The 19,011-nt window shown below is 44.5% G+C and overlaps 1 protein-coding gene across 3 annotated transcripts in view; it reads left to right on the top strand.

The window, feature by feature from the left end:
- The first annotated feature begins 1,526 nt into the window (after nt 1-1,526).
- Nucleotides 1,527-19,011, top strand: part of LOC122945027 (dehydrogenase/reductase SDR family member 9-like) — a 30,268-nt gene continuing 12,783 nt past the window's right edge. Inside the window, exons 1-3 of one of the 3 annotated variants that reach the window (XM_044303836.1) lie at nt 1,611-1,657; nt 2,318-2,408; nt 11,224-11,558. In XM_044303836.1, the coding sequence (XP_044159771.1) occupies nt 11,246-11,558 (313 nt within the window). In that variant the 5' untranslated portion in view covers nt 1,611-1,657; nt 2,318-2,408; nt 11,224-11,245. Of the gene's footprint in view, nt 1,658-2,317; nt 2,414-11,223; nt 11,559-19,011 lie in introns of those variants that run through there. The other 2 variants (XM_044303835.1, XM_044303837.1) reach the window with 2 other exon arrangements.

The raw sequence follows: 19,011 nt of genomic DNA, 5'->3' as shown, positions 1-19,011 counted from the left end.
ACCGGGCCCAGGAGCCTGAGGGGGCCCAAAGACCCTTGTGGTGCATAAGAAGACACCAGTATTATAGGAAGTTCATTCTGGTCAAGTTACACCTCTGGCTCAAGGGGGTGCCGTTTCAATTTTTGCCTCGGGCAGCACGAAGGCCTTGTGCTTCCTGCCCCTGGCCACAAAGCACTGAGGGAAGGGGGGCCCCAAGCTCAACTCTTGCACTAGGGCCCATGAGCCATTAGCTACGCCCCTGGTATCCTTATATTCCTCTATACCAGACATCCATCGTTCATTCACACCAGGAGACCAGAGATAATTTGCCTCCACACATTCACTCAGTATCTAGCAAGCTGGACAGAACGGCTGGGGCTCCGATCGGAACTGCCACTGCACCACCAATGAGGATATGCTAAGGTGGGGTAGATTAAAAAGGAACCAAATCCTGGAAAACCCTTTTTAAGCTATGAAACCCCTTCATTTCTAAAAGAGCCCTCCCTCTAGTGTGCTCTTACACAACTTGGGAAAGGTAATTATCAATAGTTATTGACGAGAACCTGTTTCCTTTATGAGATCCAAAGGTTTTCAGTTTCGGTTTTTATATCTAGGTATTTGAAGTCCTCCATAAGAATGATCTCATTGTGATCTGCTGTGACCAGGGCTGGTGTCAACACTGGAAAAACCTGGACAGATGCTGAACTTATGAAGTTCATGCTGATCTGCATTAGGCTAGATTCACGTAGGCGTTTAACTGATCTGACAGGCTGTTCTGGCAGTAGTTCACCAGATCTGGCCTAGCCGAATATTTCCATTCAGTCCCGGACCCCATTGATATATTGGGATCTGGCTGCTCTCTTTCTGGGTTTTGGATGGAAAAAATAAATAAACGTCTGTTGTCGGGCTGAAACTCGGCACTTATGTGGCAAACTGGCCGTATCCAAGCTGGATCCCATTGCAGTCAGAGGGGTCTGGTGGTGAATGGGAGTATGTGGCTGAACTCCAGTGAACCCCGGCAGACTGCTCCTCTATGTTCAATGCCAGCCTAGCCAAGGGTGGGATACAATGGAGGTCCACTGTAAACTACAGTATATTTGATGAACTGACACCTGTAAAGTACAATGCCAGATTTTAAGGGAATAAGTAGATTACTACAATTGTTGCCAATTGGTTTGCGTCTTTGTACCTTTTTTAAAGTGTGCTAGACCGGGTGATCCTGCAGAGGTGGCAGTCACTGTGGACATTGTAGTTGCTGCTGCCATTAGCAACTGTCACTCAGCTTGTGCAATCTGAATAGGTATAACTAGGCAATAATTGGGGGAAATAATATTCAGACCATAGTGACCATCTAAAGTGAAATGTAGGGCTACAGTGAGTGAATCTGCAACTCACATGCAGTATATATATATATAGAGAGAGAGAGATACAGAGAGAGAGAAAGGAAATATTGATATAAGGAAGTTTGCACAGAGGTTATTTGCATAATGACCTAAATATAAATAGGCCGTCTCCATTACTGGGCAGTGTGCCTGTCACCGGTGATCACACCTTGTTCCGACGTAATGTTTTTGAGTCACAGCCTCCTACCTCCTACTTACAGATATCAGAGAACTAGTCTACAGCATTACTTCCTCAGCAATAGCAAGAAAGTCGCCTGCAGAGAGGAGAGCATCATGTGAGTATTAACAATTCATAACGTACCATGTATAAGGTGTAGTGGACAAGATGTGTATTTCATGCAGGATTTGTTATATTAGACTTTAATACCCAACTTGTGGGGCCCTAATCAGTGGGGACGCCACTATTCCTAGAACAATTAATTAATCTTATCTATTCTATCAATCTGTTATCTATCTATCTATCATCCATCTCTTGTCTATTATCTATCTATCTACCTGTCTGTCTCTCTATCTGTCTGCAGAGACCCCCTGAGAAGCAGAAATGGAGAATAGGAGTAGTAGTGGCTCTGACTATAGGATGTGTCACAGTGGTTTCCCTCAAGCCGTTGCTCTCTGGTGCAATGCGAGGAGGGTATATCCTTCTTCTTTCAGGGCACTCCATGTAGTTGGGGCTCCTGCGTGATGGTAGTTTGTGGTGGCCTTGATGTTGTTGGCTGTATGAGTGCGTGGCAGGAGGTGTAGTAGTGCACTGGCCAGCGTATGGTCAGTAGGGCAATGGCCAGAGGTAGGAAAGTAAACCTCTTTTTACTTGAGTGCAAAATAGGCGTTTTAGTACATTAACAATTATCTGTACACAGTGCAAATCCTTTAACCAGATGGAGAGGTATGGAGGCTGGCAAAGATATGCTATCTTACTAAAGTCTCTCTCTCTCTAGAATCTTTGGCTAGCAACTGTAATCTGGCAATCCTGGTTGTACTGTCCACTGCGGGATACAGGTCTTTAGATACATATATGGCCAGGATCTGGTAAAGTATGATGACTATCTTAACTTTAACTGTAGTCCCTTATAGTGATGAGCGGCATAGGCAATTTTTATTTATTTCGCGATATTTCGCAAATTTTTGCATAATATTCGGAAAAAAAAAAGAATTCTAGAATTCGGGATCTCCAGTCATTATTTTCGCGATTGCGCAAAGCAGCACTAATGATGCGCATATTTTTTGCGCAATACATGCAACTTCACATTTTATCAGGTCTGTAGCTATTACTGATTGGTGCACTAAGTATTGTTGTGACATCACAGCACTATGTCTGTAGCCTGTATGTATGGACAGCAGAGAAACAGTAATTCCTATCACACTACCTAACACCCTGCACTGGAACCTATCAGCTACACTATATCACTATCTAATCTACACTGACTATCTCCCACTAACTATCTGTATTATATATATATGAGCTAACTATCTAATGTAATTGGATAAGGAATAGGATCCAGATGAAAGCGCAGAGCACAGCAATGTCACCGCGGTCTCTCTCAGAACTGTAAAAAAAACTGCAGAAAATGGCTGCTGGTGAGTTTCTTATATAGTAAGGGGTAGGCAACTTTCCTATTGGTTGCTAGGGATGTTGCTAAGCTCTGACAAAGATATCGCAGCGTTCTCATTGGCCCACAAGCAAGATGGGAGGTTACTGATGAAAAAAAAAATCTAGAATAATCGCGATTACGAATATACACTCACCTAAAGAATTATTAGGAACACCATACTAATACGGTGTTGGACCCCCTTTTGCCTTCAGAACTGCCTTAATTCTTCGTGGCATTGATTCAACAAGGTGCTGATAGCATTCTTTAGAAATGTTGGCCCATATTGATAGGATAGCATCTTGCAGTTGATGGAGATTTGAGGGATGCACATCCAGGGCATGAAGCTCCCGTTCCACCACATCCCAAAGATGCTCTATTGGGTTGAGATCTGGTGACTATGGGGGTCATTTTAGTACAGTGAACTCATTGTCATGTTCAAGAAACCAATTTGAAATGATTTGAGCTTTGTGACATGGTGCATTATCCTGCTAGAAGTAGCCATCAGAGGATGGGTACATGGTGGTCATGAAGGGATGGACATGGTCAAAAACAATGCTCAGGTAGCCCGTGGCATTTAAAAGATGGCCAATTGGCACTGAGGTGTCTAAAGTGTGCCTAGAAAACATCCCCCACACCATTACACCACCAGCCTGCACAGTGGTAACAAGGCATGATGGATACATGTTCTCATTCTGTTTACGCCAAATTCGGACTCTACCATTTGAAGGTCTCAACAGAAATCGAGACTCATCAGACCAGGCAACATTTTTCCAGTCTTCAACAGTCCAATTTTGGTGAGCTTGTGCAAATTGTAGCCTCTTTTTCCTATTTGTAGTGGAGATGAGTGGTACCCGGTGGGGTCTTCTGCTGTTGTAGCCCACCTTTCTTTCCCATTCTGACATTCAGTTTGGAGTTCAGGAGATTGTCTTGACCAGGACCACAACCCTACATGCATTGAAGCAACTGCCATGTAATTGGTTGACTAGATAATCGCATTAATGAGAAATAGAACAGGTGTTCCTAATAATTCTTTAGGTGAGTGTATAGCACTACAGTATATTCTACATCTTCGAGAATTCCCAAATTGCCGATATTCGCGATAAAAATTTGCCGTAGAATTATTATCCTAGAGGTTTGATCATATCTGAAGCCACATGCACACCATTCCTACTATACTCAGCGGTGCTGAGCTATCTATTTGTCTATCTATCTATTTATCTGTAAGCCGTGTACTGGGGTGGGCTCCCCAGAACACAGTGAAGTCACAAATGAGGAAAACCCCCTCACCAGCTTTTGTCAAAACAGAATTTTGCTTAAATGTTGTAATAAACACAACCACAAATGCTGAGAACGTATGTTACATACACCCAGCCAGAAGGCTGAGACCCTTGTGTTGCACAGCACAGCGCCCTCCAATGAATACAGGAGGTAAGGGCAGTAATTTACCTACTGGCGGGCACAACTAAACTGCCACACCTTACCTTTTATTACCCTAAAAGAACAAGAACCACTGTATGGGTGTGTGGTACGGGCTAGCCTGCAGTGCAGCACAACAGCTTATAATCTTACACAGATCTACAGTATTCCCTCTCCCAAAACTGGTCCTGTAGCACGTGTCTGATTATTCCTTCTGAGCAAAACTCCAGCATGCTTGAGTTTGTGGGGATTTATCTCTCCAAGGTAAAATGTCCCTTTAAGTTATGGAGTCCTTGCAATGAACAGTATTAACACTTGTGGCCTGACATAAACAGAGACCCTAACTAACTAACTGCAGGCCTGGACTCAGTCTCTAGGCGCCAACACTGTGATGAGGTGCTTGAACGATCTTACCGTGAGGTTTGCTATCACACCTGAATGCTGTCAGACTCTCTGCTCACACAGCTCCTTAGCTTCACCTCCCTCTAAGTTGGCAGCTCTGTCTTTCTCTACCTCCAGACTTTGTTTAAACCCCACCTCTCTCATGAATATGGAGATCAGTAATGGACGACCAAATGTTCGCGAACCGCAAGTTCGCGGCGGGCCCCATTCACTTTAATGGCAGGCAAACCTGAAAAACCTTCAGCTCATATTTGCAGCCACCAAATACTTAGTAGAAGTGCACAAATAGTCCCACAACATGGACAGTGACATACTAGAGGAGGGTCAATTATAAAAATTCCAACAAAAAATATGTATCTTAATCAGGGGAAATTCTCTGAAATGTGCCCTGTTTGAGCCTAGAAATTTTTTATTTTAGGCCACGGGAGTACGGGCCTTAAAAATTAGGCATTCATCTGACATAAAAGAAATTGTGATTATGTGGCTTGAGATACATTATGTGATCAATAGATAAAAATTTTACTGTAGGCTACACAGTCATTTTGGATATCAATTTTACAGCAGGCCAGTGAACTACAGGCCCCAAAAATTATTCATTCACCAGACAGAAAAGAACAAGTAAGTATGTGGCTGGAGGTAGATTACCCAGTCATTGAATATCAATTTTACAGCAGGCCAGTGGACTACAGGCCCCAATAATTATGCATTAAGCAGAAAGAAAAGAACAGGTACATTAGGCGGTCACCATCTAACAATTTTACTGTTGGCCAGTTAGATTACAGGCCCCAAAAATTATGCATTCACCGTACATAAAAGATCAAGATGTGGCCGGAAGTATATTAGACGGTCAATGGCTATCAATTTTACTGAAGGCCAGTACAAATACAGGTCAAATACATATATTTAAAAAAACTAAAAATATAAAATTGGATTAAAAACATGGCTAACGAAATCCCCCCTCTTGAAAAATCCCCAAATTATAATAGTTGAAACACGTGGTCGTCAACAGGTGTTGAATTCCTCCGAGGCCCAAAACATTAGGCATTCAACGGATAGAAAAGGCCTTTTATGCCCTATTATTTACATAAGACAGGGACCATTCTTTGTTCTTGGTGTTGTAGGATATGTGTGGGCTGGCATGAGGAAATTCAATTAAAAGTGGTTGTCACAGGTGTTAAATTCCTTCGAGAACCATGCCTCATTCATTTTTAGAAATGTGAGGTAGTCCACACTGTCGTGAGCTAGGCGAGTGCGCTTATTGGTCACTATCCCCCCTGCTGCGCTGAACGTCTTTTCGGACAGGACACTGAACGACGGGCAAGCAAAGAGTTCTATGGCAAATTGTGCCAGCTCTGGCCACAGGTAAAGCCTGCACACCTAGTAGTCCAGGGGTTCCTCGTTTCTCATAGCGTCTACATCGGTCGTTAACCCGATGTAGTTGGACACCTGTCGGTCTAGGCATTCCCTAAGGCTGGATCCGGAGGGCGGCTGTCGATGGGTTGGCTGCAAGAATGATCTCATATCCGAAGTGTCCAACACATCTTCAAACTGCCCTCTTCTTGCATGCGCTGTTGGATTGGTACATGCAACTGTTTCTCTGTGAGTGGAAATTCCTCTGCCAGCGCCCGCAAAAGCAAAATGCAGCATTTCTCGAAGCAAGGCCTGGAAGTGCTGCATTCTGACAGCCGTCTGTGATGCTGGTAACATGTCCGCCATTTAGTTTTTATACTGGGGGTCTAAGTACGTTGCCACCCAGTACTGGTCCTTGGCCTTTATGCTTTTTATACAGGGGTCCCTCTTCAAATACTAGAGCATGAAGGCCCCCATTTTCACTAAACCTGAAGCGGTGGAGTGGCCTGGCTCCTGCTCATCGCCCAGGATAATGTCGTCCTCAAAGAAAAAATATGGGGGATTCAGCCCGCACAACCCTATGCAGGTGCAGATTGCTATGGCAAAATACAGATACAAACGCAAAAACACAAATGCAATCGCACTCTGCAACCAGCACTCTGCCCTGCCTTTATGCTGGATGTTGAATAAGGCATTGGTGTACATTTTGGCCAAAGCGTAATAAGCCACTCACCACGTCAAGGTCGCCTTCCAGTAGCCATTTGGCTCCAGGAGAAGCATATAGTGGGCTCAGCATGCATGTTGGTACTTGCATCCCTGCATCCGATCAAGGCTGTAATGGCACCGGACGGGGTTAAAAGCGGAGTGTGCTTGACGTGCATGCTGTGCCTGCGCTCCCTGGACTTTGTGTGGCTGTCATGGCCCATAACAGGTAGGAACTAGTGTTAGGGACCACTCATGAAGGCGACCTTGACGTGGTGGGTGGCTTATTACGCTTTGGCCAAAATGTACACCAATGCCTTATTCAACATCCAGCATAATGTCGTCCTCGGTCTCCTCCCCCCAGCCACGGTCAACATCAGGGATCCCAGAAAAGATTAAAGCATGCTCGTCTTGCTCCTTCACCTCCTCTGCCCGACACCATCCTCCTCTGACTCCTCTTCAGAGTCCTGTTGACTTGTCTCAGATGGAGTAGCCCCCCCTGGGAATTCATCCAGCATTGCGATTTCCTCATCTTCCTGCTTCTCTACGGCTTGATCAATGACACAACGCAATGCACGCTCCAGAAAGAAGGTGTAAAATATGATATCACTCATCAAATAGCCACAGAAGTCTGCACGCGTCGCGCATGAGCAGTCACTGGCGCGGTGAAAAAAAACAAGCTCCTCAGAATCTGTCCTGCCACAGAGTTCGTACAGGTAGTCGTTAATGGCACGTTGCTGTTGGAGCAGCCTATCAAGCATATACAAGGTGCAGTTCCAGCACATCGGGCAGTCACAAATCAGATGTCTGATGGGCAGTGTAAGATCTTCTAAAATGGCCAGAGATTTTCCTGGCCTGCCGCAAAATGTCTTGGACGCCGGGGTATTTGGAAACGAATCGCTGCACGACTAAGTTCAGGACATGTGCCATGCACGGTACTTGTGTCATTTTGCCCTGTTTCAGCACGCTCAGATTGGCACTGTTGTCGCACACCACTTTACCAACTGTCAAATTGAGCAGGGTTATCCACGATCGACCTTTGACTGCGGAACTGAAAGCAGTGCAGGACCAGTGTGGCTCTTGGCTCCCAGGCAGCAGCAGAGCATGGCAACGTCTCACCTGGCACGTCGAATAGGTTCTGGGGAGCTTGGAGGGGCGCAGCAGAAGAGGCGGTAGCAGAGGAAAAGAAGGAGTCATCCGAGGAGGAAACAGAGGATGGAGGAGGAGGAGATGAAGAAGAGGCAGGCCTGCATGCAATCCATGGCGGTAACACCAAATCCACACAGGTGCCTTCTTAAGCGGTCGTCCCTAGTTGAGTGTTAGGCTTACCGCGACTTATGATTTGACAGCACAGGCTGCAGATGGCAACACTATTGTCAGCAGCTGACATGTTAAAAAAGCCCACACTGCGGACCCATGTGCCGGCGCCCTGGGAGCGCCAGATGTGACCGTGCTTGGTGGATAGCTCATTCCAGATACATTAGCAGTCTGCTTTTTGCCTCCTGTGCAATGTATGTTCTGCCTGCTTCTCCTCCTTCTCCTACCTATCTGCTGCTCCGTCTCTCCCTCTGAACTCCTCTTCTTCCTCTCTTGTGGGCATCCATCTACACGTCATTATTGTCACCTTCACCACCACTGACATTCTAGATCTCGTAGTAGGCAGCAACAGTGGGGACCACCCTCCTTGGGATGATCTGGGTACTGTCGTCAGACTAATGGGTGGTGACCGTTGATACCTCCTCTTCCTGATCGGGTGCCAAGAATGGCTGTGCATCACTAAAGTCTTGGAATGGATGGGAAAATAATTCCTCTGACTCGAGCGGAGGGGATATGGTGGTGGTGGTGTCTTTGGGGGTGCACACAGCAGAGAGTGAAGAGGGTGCAGATAGAGAGGATGAGGAGGGTGCAGATGCAGAAGGCTGAGTGAGCCACTCAACCAACTCTGGTGCATCCTTTGATGTAATCGCACGCACCTTCTGCAACTACCCACTTAGGCTCGGGCCTGGTGCACCTGCCCGACCCCTACCACCCCTGCGGAAGGGCCTGCCTCTTCCTCTGCCTGTCATTTTGAAAATGACCCTGTGACAAAGTCCCTATAGAAGAGCAGTATTTGTGGAAGAAGGTATATCACACCCCTGCCCCAATCATTTTTTTGGGGGGAGCAACTGGCATATCACACCAGTAAAAATTATTTGTTCCGATTTTCGAGTAAAAAAAATAGAATGTAGATTATAACTAATATTTTAAATCGCAAATATTTGACGAATATTCTCCAAAATATTTGTAAAATATCACAAATTCGAATATGAACTCTGCCACTCATCACTAATTATTTGTTCCTATAGTGTTTGTCACTATACGTAGCTGCGGTAACGCAGCAGATCCGCAAACAAATGCTGCACTACCCAAATGCACTATATAGAAAGTATATTATTGGTATATCACACCCCTGCCTCAATAACTTTTTTGGGGGGGCAACTGGTATATCACACCAGTTGAAATTATTTGTTCCAATAGCGTTTGTCACTCTGTGTAGCTGTGTTAATGCAGCAGAACTGCAAACAAATTCTGCACTACCCAAATGCACTATATAGAAAGTATATTATTAGTATATCACACCCCTGCCTCAATCAGTTTTTTTGGGGGGCAACTGGAATATCACACCAGTTAAAATTATTTGTTCCAATAGCGTTTTTCACTATGTAGCTGCAGTAACACAGCAGAACTGCAAACAAATGCTGCACTACCCAAATGCACTATATAGAAAGTATATTATAGGTATATCACACCTCTGCCTTAATCAGATTTTTGGGGGGGCAACTGGTATATCACACCATTTGAAATTATTTTTTCAATACCGTTTGTTACTCTGTGTAGCTGCGGTAACGCAGCAGATCCTCAAACAAATGCTGCACTACCCATATGCAGTGAACAAGGTACCAGATTTAAAGATCCACTGGTCAACCCTGCTCAGTCTTCTCCTTTTTTTGAGGTTTCAGTTTGCTTTGCAGTTTTGTGCTTGAAGCATTTGAGTTCCGGATCACCCAAAGTTCAGGATCTTCAGCTTTGAAAGCACATGAATTAATATATTATACTGTATACATAGTGCTGGTTTTCTAGCTATACTCATAGTTCTCGTGGGCTTCTAAATTTACACTGTTGTGTTGAAACTCTTACTCTTGTGTGCAGCTTATTATGTAATTTGCACTCTACTTGAAATAAGTCTTTTTCATCACACAAGGGGAATCTGTGGTGTAACGGATCTGAACATAGTTATTCTTTACAAAATGTAGTTCCACTTTGTTGAACTTATTTCATAACTCACCTTTTAGTTATTATCCGACAACAGGGAGCTGGGCCCCTGCAAACCACAGCCCCTTATGGAGCTGAATCACCAACAAAGCACTTACAAAACAGCACCATAGACGTTGTATTGTAGATTGATTTCAAGCAGAAATCTTTGGACTGGCTGAGATTTCCCTTTAGACACAGGAACCACTTTCTAATGGTCCTTTGCAGGGGAAGACGTCGGGTCTGCAAAGTCATGGCTGGATTACAGCTCATGGGAATGAGTCCAGTAGTGTCCATCCAGTCATGCAGTTCTGTTCTATGAGTAATGGTAGGCCAATGATATAATATCACTATAGCAGTAAACTGAGTAATGAAGTTGCTGGAAGCCTACCAGGTGGTAATTTTAGTAATTCGGTCCAAGCTGACACCTTAAAGAAGTTATTGCATGTGCAGTGCGCTCTCCCCTCACTTAAGTGGCCCCATTCACAAGATAAGAGTGGGTCCCAGAGATGGCACCCACCAGGGGTTCCCCTAGCCTTTCTGCTGCCTGAGGCGAAAACTAAAACTATGCCAATATCTTAACCTGGCCCCTTTTCCACAATGAAAGCGCTTATTGCCCATGGCCCTTCCGCTGCCCCCCTCTTGCCCCTACCTGGTGCTGCCTGAGGTGATCGCCTCACCTGGCCTCATTGGTGGTGCACACCTGGCACCCACACCGATCTGACATTTGTGGCTTATGATAGCGATATGCCACAAATGAATAGATGGGAAAACTCCTTTAAAAGGAACCTGTCACCATGAAAATGCAGTGTAATCTCAGTCCTCGAACCCCACTGATCAAAGCATTTGATATGTCAAAGGTTTTTTTCAAAAGTGGAGCGCAAAAAGTAAGCCTCCATGGGGTTGTAGAAGCTTGAATATCTCAGACTGCTGCGGTATGTTCTTCACTACGCTGAAAATACTGTAAAGGAATAGCACTTCCTGCTCTGACCATCTGTTTAAGCCTTTATGAGTGAATTTGTGTGATATATCAGTGGCATTGTAAAGTAATTACCCTCCGAATCTTTCCAACCCTCTTGTATTATTTTTAGAAAGCAGAAATCAAGACAGAAGATGTTTCTGTATGTGTTGGGTTGCGGTGCTCTATTTTATCTATGGTGGAAGATACGGGATGGTCTAAAAGTTAGCAGGATTGAAGACAAACATGTCCTGATAACCGGATGTGACTCTGGATTTGGAAATCTCGCCGCCCGCACTTTTGACAAGAAAGGATTCAGAATTCTGGCAACTTGTTTAACTCAGTCCGGAGCTAAGGCTTTAAAACAGGAAACATCACAAAGAGTTAGGATTATACTTTTGGATGTGACCGATGATGACAACGTAAAGAGAGTCGCTGAGTGGGTTAAAGATGAAGTTGGAGAGAAAGGTAAATTTAACTTCCCTCTCAAACTGAATTTCTAATTTCTTAGTCCAGGGGTATATACAGTTGAACCTGCTCATGAGGAGACCAAAGTATCTTCTGGGCCCAAGATCTGATAAGGACAATCAACCCCAACAGCAGATTGATGGTGCTGGGATCTAATAATGATCTGTAATTGATGATGTGACCTATCTGTGCAATAATAATAAGATGTACTATGAAGCAATTAGAAAGTATCTGGATGGTGAAACCTCATTTTTTTTTCTTTTTGGTGGTCACAAGTCCATACCTGGAAAGTGGCATAGAGAGGATGCGTTCATATAAAGAAAATCCTAATGGCGCCATCACCTGCTGATAGTTTTCATCACCACAGAGTGACTAGGAAGCAACTATAAGCTCTGCAGCTCCATAGCTGTGCAACCAGTACATACTGATGACCTATATTGAGGATAGCTTATTAGTAGTGATGCATATGGAGAGATGTGGCAAGCGCTCACGCGCTAGCGACAGTGTTGCTGAAACTGATTAATAGAAGAATTCAATACCAATAAGATGGAAGCCTTTATTATGTCAGTGCCCAGCATGTCAATCCAGCAGGGCCAGATCTTAGCGATGACCATCCTCATCTTTTGCTGGCTTTACTTCCTACAAATCATCCTTCAAAGTCTCCACATCTTAGAAAAGTCAGCAAGATGCAGAGAGAGGAGGAGCTGGATGTCCCTGATGACATATTATCATCGATATTAGATGATGTGGAAAAGGAGTAAAAGCAGATGGCAGAAGAAGGGCTCCCACCTGTAGGGCAGGAGAGTGCTGGGGTTGGAGAAGTGGGTATGCCAACATATTGTACCCCCATCTAACCAGTCAAACCCGATACCAGTAACAGCCCCTGTTTAAAGGTGCATTAAAGGTGCCACACAGCCATTAACAATGAACACTGACTATACAGTACGGTCTCCATTATTAAATGTAAGGCAGCTGCGGGCTAAGGCTCCATTCACACGTCCGCAAATAGGTCCGGACCCATTCATTTTCTATGGGGACGTAATGGATGCGGACAGCACACAGTGTGCTGTCAGCATCCGCATTTGCTGACAAGAATAGGCATTTCTATAGGGGTGCCGGGCGGGTGTGTTGCGGATCCGCAATTTGCGGGTCCGCAACACACCACGAACGTGTGAATGGAGCCTTAGTGGCCACGCGGTTCTTCACTGCAGCATGGCCGCAACCCGTCCGCAGCATGGCCGCTCCATGTGGTCGTACCCTAAGGCAGAGTGGCTTGGGCATACCTGATTTATATCGATTTCTGACAAATCACTTCGTAACGAATCAAATTTCTTGTGGAATTTCGGTGAAACTGCTCAATCAAATTTTTCAAAACTTTGCTCATCTCTAGTTATCAGTATCAGATCGTCAGGGGGTCTGACTCCTGGCACCCCGGCAGATCATCTGTTTGAAGAGGAGGCAGCGCTTGTACCAGCACTGCTTCCTCTTTAAGATTACACTGCGCGCCGTCTCATTTGCAGCGGCGGTACAGTGTAATTATTACAAGTGCTCGTCCCATTCAAGCACTTTATTATTGCTATGATTATTATTTGTTTGAAAGCAACATTAATTCCATGGCGCTGCACATAAAAAAAAAAAAAAAATACAATAAAGGTGAAAGTATTAACAGAGGAAGTACTTGTACTGCCGAGACTTCTGAGATAACGCGCTTTGTAACTCGACGTAGTGTTGGTACAAACACCGCCTCCTCTTCAAACAGCTGATCAATGGGGGTGCTGGGAATAGGACCCCTGCCGATCTGATATCGATGACCTATCCTAAGGATGGGCCATCTGTATGTACTGGCTGCACAACACTTTAAAAAACTGGATTCATAAAAACAATTGTGAATACATTTTGTGGCAATGCCATTTAGAAATGTGCATCCTGTGGTTTGCAACTTTTTTACACCAGAAAAGTGGTGTATGGGGAGGATAAATCTCTCCTTTTGTGTTTTCAGTTTCTCACCATTTTCAAAATTGCTGTTTCCTATCAGTGAATACAACGCTCTTGCTTGCGTTCAGAGGCAGGAAACCTATACATACCATTTCTGTTTTCAGGGTATATCCCATGTAGACAATGTTCTATGAGTTAAAAGTGTTATATCAACATCTAAACGTATCCCCTAAAGGTCCCTTTAGAGGGGACAATTCAGCAGCCAATTGTCAGGAAGGAAGCTTTCCTTCCCAACAGTCGTCTGCTCATCAGTGGAGGAGAGCTCTGCTAATACATGCGGCGATCTTCTCCACAGTTAGGGGAGGAGCGATCACCAATGAGTGAGCAATGAATAAAAACAGGGCGTGGGGGTCAAATGAAGAAGAGAAAAGTGGAGGACCTCCTCTTACCAACTCCATTCTGTATAGATCAATGCAGAGCTGATTGTGAACTTCTAATACTTGGTGCTAGGGGTTGAAGGACCTGTGATGATGTCATCACAGGTCCTGGCAGATGTACTTTTCAAACTTAGGAATTACATAATTTTTGGCGCAGTTCCTTTACTAGATCCTGCAGGACCTGTGATGTTGAAGATGATGTCATCACAGGTACTGGCAAATGCACTGTTCTAACCTGGGAACTACACTTTACACTCACTCATCCCCATACAGAATTATTGTTTGCCGGCAAGATTTGGATGCCTACATAAACTATGCAATTACCTGATGAACAGGCGTTTTGCTCGTTCATCTGGTAATTGGTAGCACCTTTACACCACCAGATGATCACTAACTAGCGCTCCTATGAACTCTCATTAGCTATTATCTGGCGGATTCTTGGACCATGTAAAGGGCCCTTTAGTGTTTGGCAGTTGCGTACCTACCATATAGGCAGACCATGCAGCTGCTAGGGGGCCCGTGAGGAAGTGGGGCCCCACAGTGGAGGAGAGGCCCCGCCTACTAATTGCGCCCATATATCTTCCCAAAGCTAAAATACCTTTGATGATGTCATCACAGGTCATGGAAGGGAACTGCACAGTGTAAAGTGTAGTTCCCAGGTTAGAACAGTGCATTTGCCAGTACCTGTGATGACATCATCTTCAACATCACAGGTCCTGCAGGATCTAGTAAAGGAACTGCGCCAAAAATTATGTAATTCCTAAGTTTGAAAAGTACATCTGCCAGGACCTGTGATGACATCATCACAGGTCCTTCAACCCCTAGCACCAAGTATTAGAAGTTCACAATCAGCTCTGCATTGATCTATACAGAATGGAGTTGGTAAGAGGAGGTCCTCCACTTTTCTCTTCTTCATTTGACCCCCACGCCCTGTTTTTATTCATTGCTCACTCATATATAGTATTTCAGACAGTTACAGTGACCACTACCTCATGTACTTCACACACATTGACCATAATATATAAGTGACCACATATTTCTGTACACATTGCATCCATATTATGTATGACATATAATAGATTCAGTGTATACAGATATATAGTATATACAGCAGTGTACTGATATGTGAGGTACAAGGTATACTAGATGCAGTGTGTGCAGATATATATTATATACAGCAGTGGATTGATATGTGAGGTACGAGCTGTAACTTTTACCTCATACCTCATGTCAATGCACTGCTGTTTACTATATAGCTGTACACACTGCATCTAATATACCTCATACCTCACATATCAGTACACTGCTGTATATACTATATATCCATACACACTGCATCTATTATACCTCGTACCTCACATATCATTACACTGCTGTATATACAATATATCCGTACACACTGCATCTATTATACTTCGTACCTCACATAACAGTACACTGCTGTATATACTATATACCTGTACACACTGCATATATTATACCCCGTACCTCACATATCATTACACTACTGTATATACTATATATCTATACACACTGCATATATTATACCCCGTACCTCACATAACAGTAGACTGCTGTATATACTATATACCTGTACACACTGCATATATTATACCCTGTACCTTACATATCATTACACTACTGTATATACTATATATCTATACACACTGCATATATTATACCCCGTACCTCACATAACAGTACACTGCTGTATATACTATACATCTGTACACTCTGCATCTACAGGTGAAACTCAAAAAATTTAATTGTGCAAAAGTTCATTTCAGTAATGCAACTTAAAAGGTGAAACTAACACATGAGACTCATTACAGGCAAAGCGAGATATTTCAAGCCTTTATTTGGTATAATTTGGATGATTATGGCTTATAGTTTATGAAACCTCAAAGTCACAATGTCAGAAAATTAGAATTTTGAGAAAAGGTTCAATATTCTAGGCTCAAAGTGTCACACTCTAGTCAGCTAATTACTCCATACCCCCTGAGCAAAGGGGACCTGAGCCTTTAAATTGTCTCTCAGTCTGGTTCAGTAGTACTCACAATCATGGGAAAGACTGCTGACCTGACAGTTGTGCAGAAAAACCATCATTGACACCCTCCATAAGTCTGGAGGAAAAATGGAGAGGCACACAATGCAAGATGCTTGAAGTCCAGTGTGAAGTTTCCACAGTCTGTGTTGATTTGGGGAGCCATGTCATCTGCTGGTGTTGGTCCACTGTGCTTCATAAAGTCCAGAGTCAACGCAGCCGTCTACCAGGAGACTCTGGAGCACTTCATGCTTCCTTCCGCAGATGAGCTTTATGGAGATGGAGACTTCATTTTCCATCAGAACTTGGCACCTGCCCACACTGCCAAAAGTACCAAAACCTGGTTCAATGACCATGGGATTACTGTGCTTGATTCTCCAGCAAACTCGCCTGACCTGAACCCCATAGAGAATCTATGGGACATTGCCAAGAGAAAGATGAGAGACATGAGACTGAACAATGCAGAAGAGCTAAAGGCTACTATTGAAGCATCCTGTTCTTCCATAACAGCTCAGCAGTGCCATAGGCGGATAGCACCCATGCCGTGCCGCACTGAGGGGCCCAAACCAAGTACATATGCATGATTATACTTTTCAGAGATCCTACATTGTTCTATTTAACATCCTTTTTTTAAATTGATTTCATGTAATATTCAAATTTTCTGAGATTGTGACTTTAGGGGTTTCATAAACTGTAAGCCATAATCATCCAAATTATAACAAATAAAGGCTTGACATATCTCGCTTTGCCTGTAATGAGTCTCATATATTAGTTTCACCTTTTAAGTTGCATTAATGAAATAAATGAACTTTTGCACGATATTCAAATTATTCTCTTTTGTGTGCCAGGGCTGTTTTGTAATCCCAATCCGGCCCTGATGGCACACAGTATAAAGCGCAGCAGCAAGCATAGTTCATGGAACAAAGGGAGAGGCCTGGAATGGGTATTGGGATGTGCTATAAAAGGGGAATGGGGGCCAAATTTAGATTCTTGCTATGGGGCCCAGTGATTTCTATGTTCGCCCCTGGTGTTTGGGCAATTAGATTCTGACTGCTGGAACGCCAAACAATCACAAGAACAAAGGTCATGCCCACCCCCCTCCATAAGAATACAGTAACTCTATTTATTTCTATGGGACTGTCAGTGATCCTCCCCAGTTTCATAGACTTTGACTGGAGTGACAGCGTGATCAATTGAGGTCCCAGCAGTCAGGCCCCTCTGACCAGATACTTAAAGGGGTATTCTGGTTGTTTCAAGTTATCCCTATCCACAGGACACGCACCAATCATAAGAACAGGGGCCCATATCCCCTGCCGCCCTTGAAACGAGCAGAGTGGCTGGTCACACGTGTGCGCTACCTACCGCACAATTCATTTATATGGGAGTTCCGGATATAGGGGAGCATTGTACTATCTCAAGAACTGCCATAGAAATGTATGGAGCGACTGTGCAGACTGGCTGCTCTGCTCAATTCAGGGGGGCTGCAGGGGGTATGCGGCCCCTGTTCTTATAATCGGTGGGAGTCCTGGCGGTAAGACCCCCACCAATATAATAGCTATCCCCTATCCTGTGGAAAGGAATAACTTGAAACAACAGAATACTACTTTAAACCTTATTCGATCGATAGAGGATTTGATTAAATCTTGGCACCCCCTTAAAGACATAAACAGAACTTGCTCAGACCTCCTATATCTCGCTTCAATGTACCAGACTGAAGTTAAAGGGGTTGTCTGGGTTTTTACTTTTGATGACCAGTGCCACCATAAAAGTGATGTCTACAGTGCCCCCATAACAGTGACATCCACAGTGCCCCCTTAACCATAACATCCACAGTGCCCCCATAACATCCACAGTGCCACCAAAAAAGTGACGTCCACAGCGCCCCCCATAACAGTGACATCCACAGTGCCCTCATAACCATAACATCCACAGTGCCCCATAACATCCACAGTGCCACCATAAAAGTGACGTCCATACCGCCCTCATAACAGTGACATCCACAGTGCCACCATAAACATCCACAGTGCCTTCATAACCATAACATCCACAGTGCACCATAAAAGTGATGTCCAAAGATGGACTGGAGACAGTGACATCCACAGCACCCCCATAACAGTGACACCCACAGTGCTCCCATAGCATCCACAGTGGCCCCATAACCGTAACATCCACAGTGCCCCCATAAAAGGGACATCCACAGTGCCACCATAACAGTGACATCCTCAGTGCTCCCATAGCATCCACAGTGCCCCCATAACCGTAACATCCACAGTGCCCCCATAAAAAGGAAATCCACTGTGCCACCATAACATCCACAGTGCCCCCATAACATTCACAGCGTCCCCATAACCGTGACATCCTGAGTGCACCTAAAACAGTGATATCCACAGCGCCCCCCTAATAGTTACAGCCTCAGTGCTCCCATAGCATCCACAGTGCTCCCATAGCATCCACAGTGCCCCCATAACCATAACATCCACAGTGCCCTCATTACCATAACATCCACAGTGCCCCCATAAAAGTGACATCCACAGTGCCACCATAACATCCATGGTGCCCCCATAACATCTACAGTGCCACCATAGCATCCACAGTGCCTCCATAACCGTAACATCCAGAGTGCCCTCATTACCATAACATCCACAGTGCCACCATAAAAGTGACATCCACAGCGCCCGCATAACAGTGACATCCACAGTGCCACCATAACATCCACAGTGCCCCCTTAACCATAACATCCACAGTGCCCCCATAACATTCACAGTGCCACCATAAAAGTGACGTCCACAGCGCCCGCCATAACAGTGACATCCACAGTGCCACCATAGCATCCACAGTGCCCCCATAACCATAACATCCACAGTGCCACCATAACATCCACAGTGCCCCATAACATCCACAGTGCCCCCATAACATTCACAGTGCCACCATAAAAGTGATGTCCACAGCACCCACATAACAGTGACATCCACAGTGCCACCATAACATCCACAGTGCCACCATAACCATACTATCCACAGTGCCACCATAAAAGTGA

This window comes from Bufo gargarizans, chromosome 8, assembly GCF_014858855.1.
Source record: "Bufo gargarizans isolate SCDJY-AF-19 chromosome 8, ASM1485885v1, whole genome shotgun sequence".
Taxonomy (NCBI): Eukaryota; Metazoa; Chordata; class Amphibia; order Anura; family Bufonidae; genus Bufo; species Bufo gargarizans.
The sequence above is the reverse complement of the archived record's forward strand: the minus strand, read 5'-3'. Positions and strand labels throughout refer to the sequence as shown.